This window comes from Myripristis murdjan, chromosome 17 (genome assembly GCF_902150065.1).
Source record: "Myripristis murdjan chromosome 17, fMyrMur1.1, whole genome shotgun sequence".
Taxonomy (NCBI): domain Eukaryota; kingdom Metazoa; phylum Chordata; class Actinopteri; order Holocentriformes; family Holocentridae; genus Myripristis; species Myripristis murdjan.
Window position 1 is genome coordinate 14,206,455 of NC_043996.1, and position 24,482 is coordinate 14,230,936.

The window sequence follows — 24,482 nt, forward strand, 5'->3', positions numbered from 1 at the left end:
TGCGTGCGGACTGGGTTTGAGCTGATTGTTTTTGATCTGTAAAGCTGCCACTGATTAGCAGGGAAGTCGAACCCCCCGTGGGATTTGACGTCACCTTGTGGAGCTTAAATCCAGACCAAGCTCCGTGAGGATGAGGATGATGATGCGGTGCTTCGTTCACCTCCGGCAGCAGGGTAGGATGGTGTAAGGAAACTTTTGATTAGGCATTCTAGCTCCAATACATCAAGTTTGGCACTGGTTCTGTTTTGTTTTGTTTTTCCTAATCCCTTTCTTTGGTTGTTGTGCAATACAGTATATTACTATTTGTGTGGCTTTGGTCTATTCTACCTGCTTTTGTAAATAAACGCAGACCACGCTCAATTGATTTCCTCAAGGAAAACGTCCATAAACAAGAAAAGGAAAATCCGATTGTGGCCCCTTCAGAAGCTTTTCAGTGCTTCCTGATGCTTTAATATCAATGTCAGAACCAAAAATCAATAAGTTTTTTCTTTTTGCTACCTTGTCATGGGTGATAGGTCCATTCTCGGGGGGAAGTCGCGGTATGCCGAAAGCTGCGAAAATAAAAACGCTTATGAAGCTGTCACCTCGTGGCCCCTGAAACCGGAGCACACGGCCTCTTCACCTCTGCTCTGCAGGCCTGGGAGAGGACTTTAAATCACACGGCTACTCAACAATTTCTCTCTCAGTATTGAAGGCTTGTTGCTTTTATGTTTTTTAAAGCGCGTCTGTGTTTGGCCTGATGGAAGAATTTAATTTCTGTCTGCAGCGTTGTAATGCTCAGCTCCAGACACAATCCTCTGTGTGGTGAGGCTGCACACCGAGGCAGAGAAGAGAGATGCTATTGAAGGCAGTGGAGGGCAGGATGCATGCTCTCATTGTGCGGCTGTGTTTGGAGAGCTGACGCAAGAATGTCTTTTTAAGCATTCATTCATTGCCACAGGCCGCTGCTCCTGGGCTTAAGTTTAAATTTGACTTTGATTGTCATGCAAGTGGTTGCGGCCACAAGCCCACCATGGCAGTCCACCGCCGCGGGGGCTGAGGGACTGCTCAGGAATTTGTTCTTTGAAAGGACATGGGTCAGACGTTAGCTGACTGGACCACTGCAGCTACCAGAGCTGCTCTGAGCACGTCCGAGGCCTCTGCTGCTGCCAGACGGAGTTTGAGTGCTTCAAATTTAATTTTAGTGCTGAATCGAAGCATCTGCATGATCCAGCATTCAACCTACACATATATCAAGAGTGTAGAGCAGAGCTATCAGCTGGTAGATTTGGTTTCTATGACAGTCTCGCAGGGCTGCAACACCAAATGGAAATTTCTGGCAAGCTAATTGGTGACAGGCCAGCGGCGTCAGACGAGATGAAACCTTGTTTGTATTCCACCACACCAGGTGCAAACCTCGACCTCCTCCTCCTGCCTCCAAATGTGCAACCTCCAGGATTTGTTGTTGTCGTTATCTTTGCCTTCATGTGGACACGGCGCTCACATTCCCTTTGAACTCTCCCTGACACCCCACATCTCTGTTTTTAGCCTCCCTGATGGGTAGAAAGGGGGCATGAGTCATTTGCTGTCATTCTGCGAGCTGGCACGGCCATACAGCGAGCAGCCTGTAGCGTCTATGTGCCGATCCCGCAGTCACTCAGCGCCAGGCTGAAACATGCCATTTGAGCGGCTAATGGAGAGGAGCCCGCCGCCGAGCTGAATGCAGGTGTCGGGAATGGATTTGTAGTGGGAGGCGGATGGGGCTGCGTGCTAATGGTCATACTGGGCTCCTGTTGCATTGTTAGAGCCGGGCTTTGATTGGGCTGTGTATTTATGGTGCCTCTCTTGCACTTTGTCTGACAGAGAATGCATTTCTGCAAAGTGGCATGCATCAGCAGCTGGAGCCGGCATTGCGTTTGGCGCGGTAGGAAGATGACAGACGGGCTAATCAGGGCGTTATGGACGGTTTCACACCCTGGATGTAATTGGAGCCTGTGGTGGGAGGACCCCCACCCCACCTGACCCCAACACACACACACCCAGTTTCTCCTAACTCCCCCTCAGCCTCTCCTCTCCCTCTTTTACACACACACACACTTTTACACTACCCTCTCCTCCCTTCATCTTCATCTCCTCTGTAGTCACTCTTCAGCAGAGGCATTCATTCTCCAAAGCCCAAGGAAGGGGCAGCTAATACATCTGATGTCATGTGACTGACAAGATATTATTTGGTCAGTGTGATTAATAACTCCCGAGATCACACTCAGGCTGGCATCAGAGAGAATCTTTCAACTGTTGACTGATCTTATGATGATTAAAAAAAAAAAAAAAAACATCAACAACTACAGGATCAAATTTAGACTTGCTTATGCTGAGGTTGTCACAAGTAAAACACACCTTGCCGCGCCCCAAATGACGGCCATTGCTGTTGACAGATGACGCTCGCCCCTTGGGTGCAAACACACGTGAACGCGGTTGTCAGTTTCCTCAAAGTTTCCTCTTTTCAGCAGACTTGGCAGGGCTGCTGACAGGGAAACGCCAAGCAGCTGATAAACCTCTGTCATAATAATAACTCATAATGATATTACTTTCATCCAGCTCCTTCTCGATCAATAGCTGTAAACAACTTCTTTATTTGTGTGCCGGGGCTCCTTTGTAATAGTCAAATCCCACCCCCACCCCCCTCGTCATTTGCTAACCCCACTGGATGGGCGCCCGAAAACAGGAGTATCTGCTGCCGCTGCTGGCTCCCACACTGACGTGGTATAAAAGGAGGCGAGGGGACGGGAAGGGGGGGGAGTAGAAAGAGAGAAGAAGAAATGAAAGATATGATTTAATTTTCATTGTGACACAGAAATATTTAAAGCCCTGGCTGTTGAGAATCATAAGCCCCTCCAAAAAAAAAAAAGAAGGAATGAAGAAAGCGCGCCTGCAGCATTTTTACAACCAATTTCATCAGAGCGCAGTGGGATAAGAGGAGGAAGGAAGACGGTCTAGCTGTGCTGGCCTTTTTCCTCAGCCCCGTGGTTCAACTTTGCTCCTATTAGTTGTGGATTTGGCTTTTAGCTGCCTTTATCTTGTTTTGGTTGGTTGTGCCTCCCCTCCCAAACATATCGAGCACTTGGCATCACACTGTCCGCTCCTCTGGGATGAGCTGTGTGGTTCTGCTGCTCTGCTTTGACCAGGCCTCTCTTCCTCTCTGCTCTCTTTGCTTCCACTTCTCTCTCTCTCTCTCTCTCTCTCTCTCTCTCTCTCTTTTGCATGCGTCTCTGTCCCATTTTTCAAAACGCTTCATTGGTAGACACGCAGGTCTGCTGTCTAAACCGATGACAGCAAGCAAACTTTTAAGGAATATTTGAAAATTTTATCGTTCTGTTTGACATCTCGTCCGTCTTCCTATTTATTGTGACGTTGATTTCAATCATATCACAATCAACGATAGCTGACCTCATGATACAGTGTGTCACGATACGATGATAATGTAAAAATAGAGCTTAAAGTTCTACTGACTGTATAGTATGGGTGGACTAATAAAATATGCAGCATGCCATATAATAGATCAGGTAACTGACTCAAAACTAGTGGATGACCAATATGTTTTTGTTTTTGTTTTTTTCCAATGGCCAATGCCAATACTTAGAGAGCAGGGTGGCTGATTGCTGATAGATAGATAGATAGATAGATAGATAGATATACTTTATTGATCCCAACCAGGGAAATTCTGGAATGATGCAGACATCGTGCTTATCTTTTTGTTTTTGTTTTTTGAATCTGATAAAATACAACAGTTTAATAGCAAATAAGGCACAAACTTGTGGAACTCAAAGTTTTATTTGTATTATTGTTAATGTTAACATCTGCTTTGTCACTGTTTTCTGTCTGCAATGCACTTATTTTAAATTAAAAAACCAAACCAAACCAAAAAACTAACCCTATGAATAAAAAGTAGGCTTAAATTCAGTTTTACTGCACTTAACAACGGCATTTATCAGCAGATAAGAGGAAGCGCTGACATCTTTCCTCAGCAAACACACTGACGAGGCTGCCTGCCAGCATGTGTTGTTTATCGGCCTCGTGAGTGCAGATATCGGCCGATGCGGATTATCTGAAAATGTCAGAGATCAGCCTGATTAATTGGCCGAGTGATCAATCAGTCTATCTCTACTCAAACAATTTAATTAAAAGCTCCCTCTCCAGTTTATTAAGAGTGAATTAGCACAATGCCCTTACTTATTGTAGTTTGCAAAAATTAATCAGCTGTGTTGTTTTTGTTTGTTTGTTTTGTTTTGGGGTTTTTTATGCACAGCGGTCGTGTGTGTATGTTGCAGAACCTTATTAATAAAGTATCTGTTTGCTGCTTATTCAGCTTCCATAGTCAGACCTCCCCTGCTGAGTGAGTATCAGTAGATTTATGTCTCCTCTCGCTCTCTGTTTTCCTTTGCTAAAGCCGCTCTGCAGACTCCTCCGGGGCAGCCTCTTGGTGCTCGAGCGATGTGCTACAAAGAGGACACTTACTTTTGCATAAGATCCTCATAATGTTCGTGCTTTTTCTCAAGCCACAGTATTGCTCTGGGGGTCCGCTCGCACAGAAATCAGTCGCTAATGCTACATGTCCCTTTTGACTGATGTGGCTTTTTCTCTCAAAACCAGTGTGTGTGCGCGTCATGTTTCCAGCCTCCCCTGCCTCCTATCGCCGCGATCTGCTGGTGAATACAGTACAACAGCCATGGTAGATGAATAGCCTAGAGACATAGATGCTGAATATAATGAGATGAAAAGAGAGAAGCTGAGAACTAAGAGATGAAAGACTCACAGATAAGATGAACTGGAGAGATCAAGAGATAGAAATATAAACTAGCTGTAGAGACACAGTGTATGACAATGATATTACCTTGAACTAATCCACTTGCTTAGATAGGCCATATAACAATAATTGCGGCTTAAACTAGTCTAATGTAGGCTTTATGACAATATTGCGTCTCTCTGTGGCATGTTTCTGGTCTGGAACATAATCCATTGTTAACTTGCCCCCCCCCCCACACACTCATCATTAAATCTATGAATAGCTGTTGTCTGCTTGGCTTAATAGAATGGGGAGTTTTCCCTGGACTCCTATATATGCATTATTAATTATCTGGAATGGGGCAGAGAGACAGACTGAGAAAGAGAAAGAGACAAAATCAGATATCTGGGTTGTAGCTTGCAACCAGATCTGCATTGTTATGCAAACAGTTTTTGTTGTTATATTGGGATATGAGAGCTGTGCATGCACACTCCCAGCAAAACTGAGGCATGTTTGTCAGTAGTCTGACTCACGGGATGTGGACTGTGGATATGCGGCTGCCATTGGCCGACTGTTTCAGAATTCTCCTCCCCTTCTGCCATTCGCTATCCGTGTGTTACTGTTTTCAAAATTCCCGCCGCTATGTGAAACAACTGCAGCCTCTGAGCTGATCTCTCATAGCCGGACTTATTTCTACCATTTGTTTTAGTGCGCCTTTGGTCGTATCACATAGTCATCGTACGCCTTTGTGGGGTTTTCTTGTGTTGCCTCCGTTGGTTAAATTGGGTACGGTTAGGGTTACGGTGGGGTCAGTGTTAGCCAATCACAGGCAGAGTAGGGGTGTGTCTTCGCAAAGTGTGAATGGAGAGACTTAATCGCCTTGTTGGGCCTGTAGGACCTGCCCTTCTCTGCTTCTGATTGCCTTGGTTGGCTAGATTGGCTAAGGTTAGGATTGGAAAAAATATTGCTTAAACAATTAAAAAGTGTTTTTTCCCGTTATAGCAGAATGATAATGGGTTCAGCCAGACCTTTGTCCAGTGCTGCCACAGCTCTAAAACAGTGTGGAGATGGTTCTGGCTATGCAACACTACTATGGCAGTGAATTGATAAGACGAAAGAGCTCCAACATGAACGGCGGTTTTTAAGACGTTGTTCTCAGGAGCCAGATGTTGCGTTCCTGTCAGCTTGGAAACCTTTAAATACGAGCTCCCAGTTATGGAAAAAACAAACAGAGCAATATTTCATCTCAGAATTACAAATTGAAAATTGTTGGATCATTTTAGAGCTCTGCTGCAAATGTTTTTTGACATGCAACACATCAGTTCTCAAGCTAGTGTGACACACTTTACAGCCGGCCCTGTTGACATCCGTTGCCACCATAGTAACAAAACACAATATCCATTTTTTTCTGTAGCAAACAGTTCAGTGACTGCTCTGCTCCATCGAGGTCTGTGTTCTGCACCTGGCGTCCAATAAAATATGCAGCATGTCATATAATAGATCAGGTAACTGACTCAAAATTAGATCAGGTGTGAACCAGGCCCCGATTGGATGGCCTCAGTGAAGAGCTTGACTCCACTGGTCGCAGCTGGTTTGGGCTGAAGTTGCGACTTGGCCACCGGAGCTGATCGTGGCCACTTTAGACAGTGTCTGTGATTCCACCAGATGCACCGCAGAGCATTTCAGAGGCATCACAGAAGAGTCGCCTGTTCTGTTTGAAATACATGCCTAGTTTATTTATTTATTTATTTATTTATTGGCATTTTACTTTATTTGACAGTCACAGTAGAGAGAGACAGGCGAGGCAGGGGAGAGAGAGGGGACAACATGCAGCAAATGGCCTGAGGTCACATTCAAACCCAGGACGCTGCGATCAGGACTCAGCCTTAACATGTGGTGCGCACTCTTATCCGGATCACCCTGCCTGGTCTATTTTTGACGGTAGCCGCATCAGTCTGCACAGAGCAGATCAAGCCGGGCAGGAAGTCAGACACGGGAATCGCATCATCGGGTCAGTTGTCAAAACACAACACCCTGTGCAGACTCCTGGTCGTGTAACACGCCACAATATCAGCATTATGTCGTAACCGGCGGCAGCAGGCTGGAAGTCACCCGGTCAGAGGACATTTGGCAGGTTGTGAGAGGTTCATCTTGGAAGTGGAGAAATACAAGAAATCAACAAAATGAGCAATTCTGAAACGCACCCGGTGGGGTAGAAAGCCACGCAGAGGACGGGACAGCATCAGAGAGCCGCGCCTGGTGGAATCAAGGAGCGAGAGCCTCCTGCTTCGGCCGTTTACCAGTTCCCGCCAACGGCAGACATCCCTGCTGCGATGCTGTGGAGGCATTTTTGGAATTTCTCCACCTTTTAACAAAAAGAGAAAGTTACTCTGTCGACATAAGTTACTGAGACATTTCTCTCTCTCTCTCTCTCTCTCGTTCCTTTTGAAGAGAAAATGCCTCTGAAAATGTCGGCTAATTCCCGCTGCTTAGTCACTGACAGTCTGTGCCAAGATGAGATCTGTTCCAATCAATCGGCCCCCTCCCCTCCACAACCTGCCAGACCCGCCTTTACTTAACAAGGCAGGGGAATGATGGGATCTGCCATCTGTGTAAATTGCTCCATAATCTCATCTGGCTGGCTGTTTCTGATGAACCAGACAGAAGGTGGCCCCTTTTCTCTTTCCGTTTTCCCAGACATTATTGGCTCACCTGTCGGACAGCAACACAGCCTTCGATCGCACACAAGACATATTAGGGTGCGAAGTGACAGGTTGAACCGTGATGATTAGCAGCTCCGATCCTGGATTGTTATCATTAGCGCGGAGACATGGCTCGCATTTAGACTAGGAATTATTGATAGAGCACATGTGGCTGGATTTTATTTAGTCTAGCTGCGAGTTTAGTCGAACAGCTTGTATTTCATCCATAGTTCATGAACTGTGGAGAGGAAAAAAAACACTCATTTCTCAGTTTAGGCTTACAACTTCCATTCTGCTCCCTAAAAAATATCATTTTTAAGAGTACTGCCATTAACTTTTTCCTCCATGATGACACTCAATGGAATAATTGTGGTCCCAAGACCCATGTCCCAAACCACTTAACCACTTAAAACTGGCTGCTCAGTGTCTGTCACCGCTGACAAGACCGTGTTTTGTCTCTTCTCCATAGCAGAGGAATGCTTTCATCAGATCATCTGACAAAACAGGCTTGTTTTCTGCGTGCTATTTTGGTGGGGGGGAAGCAGGGCTTAAAACCGGTTCAAGGGATGGAAAAAAGCGGTATGTCTCAAGCATCAGAAATATTTCACAAAACAAAATCATATTCCATTGTTCCAGAGCCGAAATGTGTCTTTGAATTCAGTATAACTGGTTAATACATTCTTTTCTTCTGTCTAATATTTGATAAAAAGTCAAAGGTCTCCTCAAAGCTACTATTCTGATTTGATTTTCCAACTTCCAAATGATAGGAATTAGTGAAACTCACTTTTGAATGATTGCTACTGTTATAGCACATTTCTCAGTTCTGCATAAATATAAACATTTCATTGGAGTGGCTGAATACCAGGCCGGAGGAGATGAAGTTTCTGTGTTTTGTATTCAAGCGAGGTATAGCTAGTTCTTTACAATCCCAACCTTTTGAATAACAAATGTAGCCTAAAAGAGAGCATGTTTGTTTTTATGGCCCACGCAGCCTTTTCTGATTAATTTTTAACCCGTTCTTCAAATCATTTGGAAGTGAAACTTTTCCATATCGCCCTTTGGAGAATAAATTTGATGAAGGCTAAACATATTTTATTTATTTGTAGCCCAGGCCTCTATAACATAGGCCTGTGTGTCAAATTTATTCCTGTTAAGAGCCTCCCATAGAAATAATGAGTTTTAGGTTTTATGCATGCATGACTGTAAAAAACGACAATAATAGCTTTCTCTTTGCATTTTGTTTTGTTGGGCTGGAATGCTAGAATATAAAGAAATGAAAATGACAAAATGCAGGTTCTGCTCCCAGTGAATCGGCTGAAAAATCTCTCTCTCTCTCTCTCTCTCTCTCTCTCTCTCTCTCTCTCTCTCTCTCTCTCTCTCTCTCTCTCTCTCTCTATATATATATATATATATATATATATATATATATATATATATATATGTTTTTAAGGCCTGGGAAAAAGTAATTTCAAGACTTTACCAGACAGGTGACCTTTATGTGGAGTCTGACTGTTGAATAAAACTCCTCGGCCCAGCGGCGTCTTTGTGCAGGACCGAGTGTTTGCCCTGTGCTGCAAACATTATGGTTTGAAATCCGGTTCAAGACCTTAACAGCAAGTCACCCTCCCCTCCATTTCCTTGTAAAGCAGAAACGCTGTAAAAGTCATAATAATAATGAAAAAAAAAACTCTCTTAGGCTGGTATTTTATGGAGCCTCACAAAAGATGAGGGCCAAGTCCAGAATAACTGAACAAGTCTCTTTGAAGCTTCCTGGTTATTAGAGTCCACCCAGCATTTCATGGGACGGCACGGCATGGGCAGACATTACTTACTTTCACTACTTCACTGAGTGCATGTGTTACCCGCTTGAATTTTAATAATGGAGTTTTTATGACGCACATTTCTTTGGTGTTGCAATATAAACGTGATGCATTGCTCAGCTAATCAGCATTTCGTCCCTGAGATGCTTGATAAAATGCAGGGGATGGAGCAGATAGAAACTCTGCAGACGTTTCTTCTGGTGCGCCACAGAAACGGCCCGAGGTCTGTTTACTTCCCATCAGCCGCGGTGCCGATGTCTGTTCCGTTAATGCCAGGCCTTGCTGGTGTTTGTAGAAAAGACGTTGCCTCCAGCCACTGAGCTTTGCTACCCGTCTGGCAGAGTTTGCCCAGTTTACTGAGGCCGGAGAGTCTCTCCCTGACTGTTACGAACCATGATTAGACTGTCGGGCCCCATTTTCGGCAAAGTCTCCCTCTTGCCCGGACCTGGTCCTTGTCCACCCGCCCGCCCCCTCCCCCTTGTCCTCTCCTCTCTCTCCCAGCTGTCCACAGCTCTGCCGGGCCAGTGAATGAGATCTTTCATGGAGCATCAATGTCGCAGTTGTGTGTCAAAGCCAGGCGAAAAATCCCCCCAGCTTTAGCAATTACCCCTTCTTAAAAAAAAAAAAAAAAAAAAAGACCATGACAAGAATTGCCCTGTAACTCAATTGTGACTCTGCCACAGGGCTGCAACTAGCCATTATTTTCATTGTCAATTAATGGAAGATTATTCTTTGTCAATTATTTAACCATTTAGATTATTTAGAGATGTAAAAAAAAGACAAACTCTCGTGGTAGGAGGCCAAAATGATGCCTTGACCAGCAAACAAACAAAAACAATTTCTTTACAATTTTCCTGTATTTAAATATTTTTTTAGACAACCGTTCATCATATAAAAATGCCAAAAATGATAAAAAATGACCTGCCTTTAATTTCATAATGATTCATGTGGCGAAGAGTAAGCAGATGTTAGCGTCTTTCAGTGTATTGTGATCAGCAGGATTATTACTTGGTAAATGACTAAAATGATGAATCCGTTATCAAAATTAAAAAAGGGTCAATTATCTGTAAGCAACCAATCGTTTCAGCGCTGCTCATGCCATATCTTCCTCTAAAATGTAGGCCTATGCATGTTGTGTGTGTGTGTGTGTGTGTGTGTGTGTGTGTGTGTGTGTGTGTGTGTGTGTGTGTGTGTGTGTGTGTGTGTGAGTGAGTGCCAGAATCTGTTTTATGTATATCATTAAAGTGTTGCTGCAGCGTCTCAACCCAGAAGGAAAAAAGTTCCAAAAAACGATTATGTGCTAAAAAGCTGTGACCATAAGTACTGCAATCCATAACCCAAGCACTTTGGGGTTTTTGCCTATGCTAAATGTGTTTGTGTGTGTGTGTGTGTGTGTGTGTGTGTGTGTATGTGTGTGTATGTGTGTGTGTGCGCGCGCTCCTCGTCATACTGAGTTTGTTTGAAAGCCCTCAAGCAGTTTCGGTTGTACCGAGCAACTCACTTAATGAAAGCGCTCCAGTTTATCTGTCTCCTTTTTAAATTTTCTGCAGCTGCCAGCCGCGTTGAAAAGCAGCACAATGGATTCCTCACACAATATGTTTCATATTCTTCGCTGGTGCTCAAATAACAATGGCAGCGCAGGGGCTCCAGGTTCGGCTCGGCTGTGTTTAGTCGGGCCTGAATCTCCCCATCAGCCAGACGCTCAGTCACACATTCCTGTTTCCTCTGATAATCCACTCTCTGCAAAACACATCCAAAGACTGAATTAGAATAATTAGGAATTTGGAGCTGCACAGTTTTGTTTATCCAAATGTTTGTGAGTGTGTGATATAATTGAGTGCTGCAGTGGTGACATAACTGTCCCCCTGGAAACCTGGCACTGCAAAAAACAGCAGCATGCATCCAAGTCTATATAGGAGAGGAGGAGAAAGCAGCAGCGGCAGCACACACACTAACTCGATTTTTATATAGCAGCAACCTAGATCTCCTCCCTGTCATCCTTCATTGATTTTGCAATCCAGCGTCATCCAAGCAGAACCATACAAGCCGTACACCTCAGTCTGCTTCTGATAGCCAATCTCTATTACCCACCCAGCCCTAGACTTCGGTTCGAGGGGCTGAAAGAGAGAGAGAGAGGAAGAAAGAAATAGAGAGGGAGCAAGAGAGAGAGAGAGTGAGAGAGATCTCCAACTGTCGGATTGGAGCGATGATGGATTTATGAGCCGCTTGGAGAAAGGATCATCTTCTCCCCTCCACTTTTATTATCCCATCAGATCTGACGAGATAGCCATAATACATGACGGCCTGTCACATTTCGCAGATCTGGCGGTGAATATGAATGATGATTTTGAATGGTTGCGTCTAATCAGCCGCGAAATTGCTTCAGTAAATATGTTCCAGCAACCCCAACCGGCACCATTCTGTCTTCCCCCTGTCTCTCACTTTGAATGAAACTCAGAGTAATAGGCTTGTAGTTGTCACAATGTTTAAGACCCGTGTTGGCTTCACGGTTCATAATTAGCTTTTAATGCATAGAGACGGCCAAGGGGGGGGCAAGGGGGTTGTGGGGATCGACGGAAATGTGGAATGAAAGGAGGCCTGCTGTGTGGCCATAGTAATTCAGGCTTTTGTTCTCTAATTAAATGACCTCAGAAGGGAACGCTAAGCTTAAATTTGTGTGTGTGTGGCGCCCTCTGATACAATGGTTTGTGCCAAGCATGTTCAGCCGCGCAATGAATAGGGCGTCTACTACAAAGCCTAAGAAGCCCTCTCCTTGCCCGCCTTGCCTCCTTGTTGGTTGTTGGAAATTTGGCAGCGAACACCATGTCTTTAACAAGTGGTTTCTGGGCCCCTTCGCATAGTTGAGCTCGTTGTAGTTGGGGACAGGGTAGCCCTGGTCTTTTCACACCCCTATTCCAGCGCCGTGAAAAAAGGGAGAGACTGACAACCTGCTTTGAAAGCCGGGGCCTCAGCAAAGCCCCGGCGTAGTAGTGAAGTACAGTATGTTCATGCCAGACCCGGAAACAAAGAAAATGTCAAGGTTACATGATGACACGCACATCATCTTCTCAGGCCCCGGAGATGTGAGCGGCGCTCGGGCTGCGGACAGACAGAGACTTGATAGCTGAAGTCGTCAGAGTACCCAGTCAGCACCGAGTGAAGGACAGAGAGTTGAGTCTCATGGCGGAGCGTGAGACTGCAAGGTCCTCTCAGACGTCCGATAGTCATGATGGCTCAGCAGACTCACGCCTCACACTTGCACTATTTTTGCTCGGCATGCCCTTTCTCTGCCGTAGTTCCTGTCACTCTGTCGTGAAAATAATCCTAAAAGGACATTTGATCCCAGGCGGTATGGATCCAACATAGCAACTGTTACTGCTGTTGTTTTTGGCTAATGCGTGCTTCGGGCGGACGTGTGAACGAACGTCTCCATTACAGTTGTTCTCCGAGCTCCGAGCCTCCGGACAGCCTCCGCCCGTCACGGCCACCTGGCATGTCTCCGTCGCTCTGCCGTCGAGCGAGCACCAGTTGGGAGCGTGCGGAAACGACACGGCTGTGCCGGTAACCAGATCCAGCTTTGATCAGTGGGACATTAACAGCTGCTCAGGAGGGTGTAAGACAGGGGGCAGCGAGGGTGCTGGAATGTGTGTGTGTGGTGAGGGTACAAAGGCTATGGAAAGGCTGTGTGTGTGTGTGTTTGTGTGCAGTGTAGGTGGGAGTGGATGTGTGTGCTTGCAGGGATGATGGAGAGGGCGGTGGGATCACAGATGACATCTTAATTGGCCCTCGGTGCCAGATGCCAGGCTTTCAGCCGGCCAGCCAGTCTGCAACTGTGTCTCAGTAGCCAGGCAGGGCTTTAGGAGCCCGCTGGCTCCGCTCAGCTCCCACGGGTATTAGGTGCTCCAGTGTTGTGCCCCCCCTCCACTCCTCCCAGCACCCACCCCTCCTCTCTCCATCCTTCCTGTGGAGAGCTGTGAGGCATTGTCAACGCCAGTCAATCTGAAACAGATTCAGACTAAGAAAAAAAAACAAGACCAACAAAGGCTCAGGCTTCTTCGTGAATTTATTCATAGGTATTGAGGGCTTTGTTGCTGTTCCATGCGGTGTTTAAATTGGAATTACCCCGCTCATCCCAACACACACCCATAGGTAGTTTATTGATGTCCTGTAAGTGTTCGGCTAACTATCAAATAACCCTCGTCCTAACTCTTCCAGCCTAATGACGACCTCTGACCCGTAACCTGTCACCTCCCACCTTTCACCTTTCACCCTGATGACGTGTTGCATTTCTCAGCAGCAGAGGATAGTTGGTTTCATAACTAATTTCAGAGTAAACTTGGTTTCTACTCTGGAATACGCAAAGGAGAAGACAAGACTTTTCCCAAACTACAGTACATTTCATTTAAAAGTACAGACGCTGCGCCCGGTAGTTAAAATAAGAAGAGTGAAAGTCAAGGTAGAAGTCTGGTATTAAAGTAAAATCTGATTAGGGAACAAGAGATGTGGTGCTGTGGCGTGAAATGAAACAGAAAATGAGTAACTGTATTTTTTCTTTGATTCACATTATTCTTGATCATTGGTGTGAAGCAGCTAAAGAGTTTTAGTTATCTGCTCTCCAAAAGAGAGACTGTTCAAACCCTCCTCAAAGAAACTTTTACAGCACCGTCTGAGACAAACAAGAAATTTGGTGATTTACTGTTTGGACCCCTCTTGTTGGATTTTAGTTCATTTTAGTCTGAGTTAGTATCACTGATGTTAAATGTACATTATTTATCAATTAATTTAATTTATACAGGGGCCCACCTTATGCTCCATCAGTGTAATTTTTTCAAATTGAGCAAGTGTTTCCTTGTTCTGATTTTTTTTAAAACTGCACCGCTCCACATTATTTTAATTCTGTATTCCCCCAAGCATTAAGAGAATAATTGTTTCCATACCAAGATTTAAAAAATGCACAATCTAGTCTGCGTTCAGTAAACAATTTCTGAAATGCCATTTGTGTTCAAAGCTGCTTCCAAAGATACTGTTTTACTCAAACTCACTTTTTAATAACATTACAAAACATCAACAAAGTTGATATTAATGTTGGTATGAACAACATAAACCACATACATGACATTTAACTTAAGCAGCATCCACAGTCCCATGCTCCCTCCACATGAGCAGAAGAATAATGGCTGTGTCCCCTACTTTATTAACAGAAAAGAAATAATCTGATAGTTTGTGTTCAGGAAATAATATTTCAAATGGTGTTTGAAATTGTTGTATGAAGAAATTACACTGATGGAATGTGGGCCTTGGGAATAAAGGACCTTGGCGACAGATAAGGCTCCCGGTATCTGAGCTGAGCAGAGTTATGAATCATGCTACCCATTAAGCGATGTCAGGGATCTGAAGATGCCTTGGAAGTTGGAGATACTTGTGTGTTTGCTTAGGAAACCATTAATATTGTGTCCAGGCTAAGTTTAAATCTTGTGCACATTCAGACTTCTCCTCCACTCTGCATGTTTACACTTTAGTAATAACACGATATTCGCTTCTCATGGGGAAATTCTTTTTTTCTCACTCTGTTCCTCAAAGAGTTCAAGGTTGGGTTTAAGTAACTTGCTCATGGACACTTTGGCTGAAGGAAGTCTCCCACCTCACACTACACCACCCTGCTGCCCACTCTCTGTTTAAAAAAAAAAAAAAATCATCAGTGTATTCTGAGCTGCCCTTTAACTAACGTCCTGTCCTCCTCCCTCCGAGCAGAGCGGGCCATCGCCAGACACGAGGTACGAGAGATTGAGCAGCGGCACACGCAGGATGGGCTGCGGGAGCGAGAGGCGCCGGCGTCGGCGCTGTCCGAGAGCGAAGACGTGGTCATCATCTACAACCGCGTGCCCAAGACGGCCAGCACCTCCTTCACCAACATTGCCTACGACCTTTGCGGGAAGAACCACTACCACGTCCTGCACATCAACACGACCAAGAACAACCCCGTCATGTCCATACAGGACCAGGTCAGGCAACACTGGGCTAAAATGTCAACCAAAAAGTCTTTCACAAATCTTTAAACATCCTATCCCTTCAAATAAAATTGTGTTTCTCTCCCAAACTAACATCCTGTTGGCTTTGGGTTTGATCTGTTCTATTAGGTCACAAATGTGATAGATAGATAGATAGATAGATAGATAGATAGGTATACTTTATTGATCCCAAACGGGGAAATTCCCACGTTACAGCAGCATCATCAATCAAAAAACATAAAATAAAATTAAAATTAAAATTAAGAAGTATATACAATAGAGACTAAATACACTAAATATATACACTAAAGACAATAAGCTAAGTATATACAATAAACTAACCTACGAACCTAATATGAGATGTTGTGATGTGAAATGTGAATGATCCTTCCCTGCAAAACATGCCGTTTCAATAGGAAATACACAAAATCAAGCGAGTGAAAGTCCATTTGATGGGGTATTTAATGCAGATGTCTGTTTTCTTGATTTTCCTCCATTTTCTCCATCACTTGCTGAATTGATCAGATTACATATGTAGTCTGCTTGTCTATAAGGGACACTGAATATTTACTGAACTTTGTGAGTCGGTTAATGTGAGGACCCTTTAGACTCAGCTGACAACAACAGCAGTGAGTCGGTCCAACACCATGTAGGCTTATAAACAGAGAAACAGAGTCTGCACACTAGACAATATGCTCCCACCAAAACCTAATGGTGTAGCACCTTGTGACGTTGTGGTCTGAAGAATGGCTTGTGCCCAAAACATCACATGGTGGCACACTAATAAACTTTGATGGGGGCATATTATCTGGTGTGTGTCCGGTCTATTTTTATGTTTATTTTTCCACATGATTGTCTGCCCAGTACCTAGTACAGTTGTCCCTCGCTATAACGCGGTTCACCTTTCATGGCCTTGCAGTTTTGCGGATTTTTTTTTAGTGCAATTTTGCATGCTTTTTTTTTTTTTTTTTTTTTTTTTTTACAGCGCATTGTGTTCTGCATCCTTATTTTTCTACGAAGGTTTGAACTTTGAGAGTGTTTAAACAACAGAGAAAAGTGAGGAAATGTTAATGCCTGTCTGAGAAAAGTGTACAAAGTGTGTAGTGAGGGGTTTTACAGACTTAAAACATCTATAATTGTAAAAAATAAAGCTGACTACTTTGCGGATTTCGCCTATTGCGGGTTATTTTTAGAACGTAACTCCCGTGATTAACGAGGGACCACTGCATTTATCATTTTAGTGTGCACCCTTTTGTAAACCACATTCCTGTGTAGCCTTAACCGTAACTTCAGCTGATCGTTGGCAGTTTTGCATAGTGCACCTTTAAACTTGTTAAGCTTCATTAACAAGTACTTTTTAAATGTAGCTGCCATGCTGCATTGCTAAATATACTGCAGTCAGCTGTGCGAGCTGACTGGGGATAGAGTCGGGATGCAGCAATGCCTAGTTTGGTATTGAAGCCGATACCAGGCAAAAACTGAGCATTGTGTTGTATTGACTGATATTCAGTTCTCAAAACCCTGAGTAACATGTTAGAAATAAAAAAAAAAACAAAAAAAAAGACTGTCTAGGTTTTCTGCATTTGAAGCCTGAATTTCTCAATTGGTGGTAAAAAGAAGGATTTTGTAGCAGTTATTTTGTCCAGTGACCTGAAACTAATATCCCAGCCTACACTGTTGAGTGAAGGTAATGGATTAGATCGGCACTGGGAAAAGTGGTGTCAGTGTATCCCCAGGACAGATGGTGATGAACTGTGTGTGAGCCGTGTCAACCTCTGTCTCAGTGACCGTGTTTGTGGCTTCAGGTCCGGTTTGTGAAGAACGTGACTGAATGGAGGGAAATGAAGCCGGCCTTCTACCACGGACACGTCTCCTTCCTCGACTTCACCAAGTAAAGACTCAGTCATGTGGTGTGGCTTTGTGCAGTCGACTCCACCTTGTGGTCATTTGACACTCACAACGCACAGCTGTCATCTGAACACAACAAAGAGTCCTCAGTGTGTTTAAATACGGGGGGCAATTTACCGAGCTCTTACATCATCTTTATCTTGAACATCTCAATGGTTTTTATCATTCCTGCGCTATTCAAATGCTGATGATTTCCTCTTGTCTCTCTCTCTCCCTCAGGTTTGGGGTTAAGAGGAAGCCCATCTACATCAACGTGATCCGGGACCCCATTGAAAGGCTGGTGTCCTACTATTACTTCCTGCGTTTTGGAGATGACTACCGGCCCGGCCTAAGACGCAGGAAGCAAGGAGACAAGAAGGTACAAATTGCTGAATCCTCAGCGTTTTAATTTATAGTCTAGATTCCTCTATTTAACTCGCTCATTTCATCAAGTACATCTAAGTGTTTTGCTTTGAGAAAACGCTCAATTGGCCCAACTTGTTTACTATGGGGAAGCAATGATGTGAATGTAAAGACAAGGACACCGACTAGAATTGGCCCTCTCGTGTGTTTTGTGTTTTCAGACATTTGATGAATGTGTATCGGCTGGAGGCTCAGACTGCGCCCCTGAGAAACTCTGGCTCCAGATCCCTTTTTTCTGCGGCCACTACTCTGAATGCTGGTATGTTTTCATGCATGGCCGCACGTACAACACCCGAAACTGCAACCCATCCAGACACCATAAACCTGGAAACTACCCGCTAGATATTCTCCAGTCTTCACCTTGATACTATCAAAGCAGCAGGCGTAGTGACTCTCAGAGAAAGAGCTCCGTTGTAACCGCAGGTTTTACAAGCGACCATGAAAAAAAACTTTTCACTTCACTTTGAAAGGAAAAGCGGTACGCTGGCACCAATAAAGTCTGCGGATACGCTCTCTGATCCGACATTTCATGATATAACACACACATGCATCTTCACAGTCCATCTCAGTGACACCTGTAAGGTAGGAGAAGGCAAACGTCTGCAGAGTTTTGTTCCCACCTAACACTACACCAGCTGATTTTACAGATAAGCTACTCCTCTCTGGTTAAAGGTGTGATCTCCATTGAAATCACTGGGTGTAGTTTGATTTCAGTGAAAGCCAAAGCCACTCTCGACCATCCATCCGCATATAAAAGTACTAATGTGTTTTGGTATTCAATATTTAATCATCAGGAGAGAAAGTTGTTGATTACCAGACAGGTGAGATAACATTACATGAGGTTTGCTCTCCTCCATCCTAACACAGTTATCACAACATGCTGGAGACATTTTAATTAGTGTGTGGTAAGTAAAGTGTGATATTTAGACAGTGATGGTTGGCACATTCTGTGAACTGTCTCTTTTGGGAGTCAATATGGCAACTTGCACAGGCTTAATAAGGGGGTGAAGTTTTGGCTTAACAGAGATTCAATTCAATTTAATAAGGATTTTTTTTTTTTTTTGCAATAATTCAGTTTGATTCAAGTTTGTAAATCACAATTTGAGATTCGATTCAGTGCAAAATTTTATATCGGTTGAATAAACGTGCGATAATGTAAGACACTTTTTCCTCTGAAATGTGAAAAGACTTTGACAGCAGAGCAGCATTCATCCCAAAAACACATTATTTAAGAAAAAAAATGTAATTCATAGTGTTCTGTTCGATCAAGGTTAGGCCTTTTCAACCAAAAAAAAAAAAAAAAAAAGAAGGAAAAAAAGAAAAGTCAGTGATTCAAGTCAAAGAATTTCATATTGATTCTGGCTGAAGTCATAGTGATTCATTCTGTTTATTTCCTTTGGCTGATCAATGCAGCTGAATTGGTAGAATTTATAATCAATAGGAGGGAGAAGGAGCGCACGCCGATGCTAAGCACCGTGAAGATTCAGCTGTGAAGGAAGGCAGTCGCACACGGAGCCACAATGCAAATACAAATTTATTACGTTAACACCAATGTCGAAGTGCTAATAGATTTATTTTATTCAATTTATTTCCCTCCCTCACAGAATTTATAATTGATGCATGAATGAATTGTTGCTCCCCGCCTGGATGGTCGAGGGTGAATATTCCTCTGATATCTGACAGGAGGAACCGTCTCCCCACGTTTCCTGCTGTTCAGAGGTTTAAGTGGCAAATTGAATCGAGCACACTTCAGGTAGCTCAATTAGTTCAGGAGGGCCGCAGACATTCAGACTGGTAGTTTTCAGTTTCACGGCACGCTACATTAAGCCTTATAGTGCTTTGCTATCACTTCGGCTACACTCATCTCCTCAAGGTCCCCGTCCGCTCCCTCGATGCTTTCTCTCCTCGTGACGATCTGTATCAATCTCTCTCTCCGTCCGCCCTCATCCCTTCATTTTCCTCCTCCCTTAATCTCTCCTTGGCCTCCCCCGCGATCTTTTAATCATCTGCCCTCTTTAAGACGTTTACTGCCATTTGGGCAAGGCTCCGCTGATTAACTAACCGTTGGTGCGATCAGACGAGTCCAGTATTTACTGCACTCCGCTTTTAAAAAGATGCTACACTCGCCTCTGCTGTCCACTGAGCTCACATGGGACGTTACAGCACCACTTGAGCTCTGATTTTCTCTTAAAGTCCCCCTTCAAAGGTAGGACAGTATTGAAAAATAGTTAATTTTTTACACATTTCCCTGTAATTCAGCAGGACATGTTTGGCATCTTTGGAAACCTTGGGGTCCCCACAAGAATTTAAAATTAAGTTCTTTTGGTTTGAACAAAGCCGTGCGGCACGCATTTAAAATGACAACCCCCGCCCCGTTCCCCGGTGGGGCTGTGGAGATGAAGAGGGTAAATGCACGACAGCAAATCAAATCAGCGCTGGACACACAAAAGCGGAACCGCCGCCGGCTGTCCTCTCACACAATCCTACGCCGAGCAGAGAGCTCATTGGCCGAGAAGTTGGTGTATATCTTTAAACAAACTTTTATTGCTTTTATTCCGTTCCTCCTTTCCCCTTTCCTTATCATGCGCTTCCTTATCATTTCATTTCCTGCCCCTGACAACTCCTGCCACCTACTTTAATTTCTTCTTAGTTCTTTTTGTTATCTTTTCCACTCCCTTCCGTGCCTTTCTCCTCAGTCCCTTTGCTCCGCTCCTTCTGTCGCCTCAACCTTGTCTGGTCTCGGTTCACAAACTTCTCTCCTCTCACTTAATCATCCTCCTCCCTCCCTCCCCTTCTCGTTCCTTTCAACTCTCCCACTCCCCTGTTGTTCTGCCGCTCTCGCTTCTCCGTCCCTCGTCTGCCAGGCCGTATGCCTTTGCTCTGCTCCATCCCTCCTCTCCTCACCGCCCAGATTCTCCGTCTCTCTGTTCTGGTAAACATTTTGAACAGTTAGCAACACTCGTGAGTGAAGCAGAACAAGACAACAGGGGAAACACCCGAATCCACATAAAAACGGAGCTGATCTCTGTCTCTGCAGGAATGTGGGCAGTCACTGGGCGCTGGAGCAGGCCAAGTACAACCTGGTGAATGAGTACCTCCTGGTTGGAGTCACCGAGGAGCTGGAGGACTTTGTCATGATGCTGGAGGCGGCGCTGCCCCGCTTCTTCAAAGGAGCCACTGAGCTTTACAAAACAGGTATCACGCCTGGAGCAGCTCGGCGCCGTTTGCTGGCACCTTGCGTTTTTTGTTTTTAGGCTTCCTTTGATGATGTAATAAACTGAAGAAAAAAACAACAACAACACAAACACAAAAACACAACCACAGCTCACTCACATTGCACAAGTAAATCATCAGCGTGCGTGTGCTGTGTTTGCAGATTTGCAGTCGCCACTTTGAGAATTGAGTTTTGATAAATACGTACCCATGCCTCACAGCAATTGATAATAAGGAGTGTGGAAGAATTTAATCCTGTTGGTTCTGTCTATCTACTCAATCATGTATACTAATTATTGTTAGCAGATGTGATTTTGGCATTGCCACATTTTGCATTTCCATATTTAAACAGCACATTATTTTGCGAGACACGCATCTTCAAAAACTATGCCTTCCCTTCAGTCACCACGAACAGATGGTAAAATCTGCATAATCTTATTTTACTGATCTTATTCCTTCTTTAAGGTCCTATATTATGCAATTTTCATGACTCTGTTGCTGAATATACTGTGGCTGAGATATAAAATAATGTTTTGCAAGACTCACAGGCTCACACTCAGAATTAACACAGTGTTAGATCCTGACTGTCCACTGGGCTCATTTATTTATTTATTGTTGTATATATTTTTTTATTGTTATCCAGATACTGCACAGTTACAAACATCATAGAATTAATAATCATAACAGAGAAAATAGGAACATTTAATGATGCCCACAAGATAAATGTTAAGAGATGGAAAAGTACTTGTTTCATGAGTTGAGTCATGAGTTTCATATTAGAACCAGTCGGAGTCGGTCAGAAACTGTAAAGTAGGGGTGGGTTATTAAAAATGCACTGATGTAGAGTTAACCCACCCAATCAAATGTCTACATTAAACACCTTCAATCATATATCCAAAGCCTAGATAAAAGGCTCCTTTAAACCTCCTCTTCCTTTGCCACAGGGAAGAAATCCCACCTGAGGAAGACCAGCGAGAAGAAGCCGCCCACTAAAGAGTCCATCGCCAAGCTGCAGCAGTCGGCCATCTGGAAGATGGAGAACGAGTTTTATGAGTTTGCTCTGGAGCAGTTCCAGTTCGTCAGGGCCCATGCTGTCAGGGAAAAGGACGGTGAACTCTACCTGCTGGCGCAAAACTTCTTCTACGAGAAGATCTACCCCAAAAATTAAGAGACGCGCACTCTGGGATAGAGTTTGGAGTCGTTTGGGTGAAGGAAGACTATTTAGAGGCTTAGTGGTGCACGGGGAAGAAAGGGACGAAGACTACTGATGACTGTACGGCTGGCTCGCACGGACGATTGAGAAGGCGAGGTGAAGCTGTGGGCCAGTCCTGGATGTGACTTGTGTATTCATGTCTGTGCCAGCCAGCTGGACCCAGAGGTCGAGTTTCCTCCTCTTCCTCCTCCTTCGTCCGCTGTGTCAGCAGGTTGTGCTCCCTGCGGCTCCCAGGCCACGACTCCCTTTCGCCGCCGTGTCAAAGGTCGTCGGTGCAGAGGAGTCGGCAGACATGTGGCCGGAGACGGCGCGGCCCCCGCGGCCGGTCACACCGCCACTCCTCCTGATTGGTCACGCGACTGCTGTTTTCCGATCCAGACGAAACGTTTTCATTGGCTGTGTTCTGTTTGGTTGTGTTTTGGTAGTATTTTAACTCTAATTTGATTGTCTTTTCTACGTAAAGACGGTGACAAGTCCCAAGGTGAAAAAAACCACATCTCCATGCCTCACCGGTACAACTAACTTAAAAGAAATTTTACATGTGAGAAAACTGACTACTGTGCTCTGTTACTGGACTTGAACAAGAACTTTTGAGGTTTTTATGAAGTTAAAATCCTGTGAACAAAGACTATTTACTGGGGCAGGCGTGTGTGTGTTTTATACTGTACTCGATGTATTTGTTTTATTAATCTTGTAAATGTGCAGCCTTGCCCGGGGGGGGTTCCTTGCTAATGAAGGAAGTGTTTACACATGATGATGTTATTAAACTGTGGAAGAACACGATGGCGATGATGCTGCTGCTGCTGTAAATATTTACTAATTTTGGTCCATTTAATTTCTAGCAAGCTGGTTATAGAATTAACATATTTATACTGTTGTAACAGCCTCGGTAAAATAACAGCATTTATCAGTTTGTGCATTTCTTTCATTAATTTTTCAGCAACTTTTTTTTTTGTTTTGTCTTTTTTCCATTGTATAGCCACAGTGAAAAACATGTCTGTCAACTAATATGCTGCTCTGCTGCTACAAACTGCTGTTTTCTTTGCGATTGTCTGCACAAAAGATATATCATGTAGTCGATGAGACTTTTGCCGTTTGACCATATTTTTTTTTTCCAGGTCCTTTTGTTTATCAAAACTCGTTTCATTTATGACTTGAGGGCCTTTGGTTGGCCAATTAAAATTCAAGCCTGCACCCCTCGTTAAAATTAATAACTAATGCAAGCTCAGTCAGGAAAAGCCCTCAAAATGACATTGAGTTACCCACTCAACTAATTAAGTTATGTTTGATCCAAGAAGGTGCTCTAGCTTGAAAGGCAAAAAAGACGAAAAGTTACACAGGATCTTTTTTTTCTTGTTTTGTGACAAGTAGACGCACTCACATCTGTTCAAGGTCAGTTTGTTCCTTTGTAAATTCCTGCTGTATTTCAACACACACATGTACACACACACACACCCACATACATAAAGGTTTAGTGGCTGTATTCGAAGGCTCAGCTTCCATGTGCCTTCTCTGCACCCAGCTCTCCCTGTGTTGCAGATCTGTCAGCTGGAACGTAAACATGTTTGTCACAACTTTTTCATCTTTCGATTGCCAAAAATATACATAAACTTAAGAAAACTGAAATGTATGCTTGTGTTTTTGCCTTTTTTTTTTTTTTTTTTTTTTTTTATCGGTACAAATGTTTGTGCAGCATTAGTTACAACAGACCAAGGAGTGGTAAGGAGAGATAAAGTTGGTACTGTGAAAATTAAAGCTGGATTATTTCAGGGCTGGCATCCTGCAGAGGGAGATAAAGAGCTGCCAGGTCTTGTCCTGCCTCCAACTGTGTGTGTGTGTGTGTATGTGTGTGTGTGTATGTGTGTGTGTGTCCTTTAGATTAAAAACATTTCTTTAAGAGAGTTTTATGGCAGAACAGACTATTGTCCTGGCAGTATTTTCTCAGTATTTGTTGTTGTAGTGGTTGCTGGGGGGGATAAAAGTTTTTTCTCTATCTGTCCCTACTTTGGTTCTAGTGCCATACAACTGTGAGCACTGATTTATTCACCTTCTCACAATAAAAGTACTAACAATTTGTATTTCCTTATTATTATTTCATATTTTGGGCCCCAAATTATGACATTTTTTCTTGTGGTGGCTGTTTTCTTGGTGCTGCAGAGCCCTCACATAGGACCCTCCAGACTGATAATGAGAAGAGTCCCCAGAGCTAGTTTATGTGACCCAGTGCTGCCACCAAGTGCTGCTCATCCCTGCTCAGATAATCCCCAAGCCAGCCGTCTGTAATTGAACTCATCCCATTAATCTGAGGTCATTCATCCAGTTACAGCTTCCTGGTTTCGCCTCTCTGACCCAGATAAACACGGAGGGCTTCCCCAAACCCGGCAGCCTCACTTTCAGGATGCTTTGCGAAGAAAACCTTTAACATTAACATTAGTTTTTAGGACGTCGTGTTAA

At 44.0% G+C, this 24,482-nt stretch overlaps 1 protein-coding gene across 1 annotated transcript in view; it reads left to right on the top strand.

Moving 5' to 3' along the window:
- hs2st1a (heparan sulfate 2-O-sulfotransferase 1a) overlaps positions 1 to 24,104 on the top strand; it is a 28,022-nt gene extending 3,918 nt beyond the window's left edge. The window contains exons 2-7 of the mRNA XM_030073617.1: positions 15,036 to 15,286; positions 17,098 to 17,183; positions 17,420 to 17,558; positions 17,764 to 17,861; positions 20,640 to 20,797; positions 21,760 to 24,104. Of these exons, the coding sequence (XP_029929477.1) occupies positions 15,036 to 15,286; positions 17,098 to 17,183; positions 17,420 to 17,558; positions 17,764 to 17,861; positions 20,640 to 20,797; positions 21,760 to 21,983 (956 nt within the window). The 3' untranslated portion in view covers positions 21,984 to 24,104. The remainder of the gene's footprint in view (positions 1 to 15,035; positions 15,287 to 17,097; positions 17,184 to 17,419; positions 17,559 to 17,763; positions 17,862 to 20,639; positions 20,798 to 21,759) is intronic.
- Positions 24,105 to 24,482: the final 378 nt, after the last annotated feature.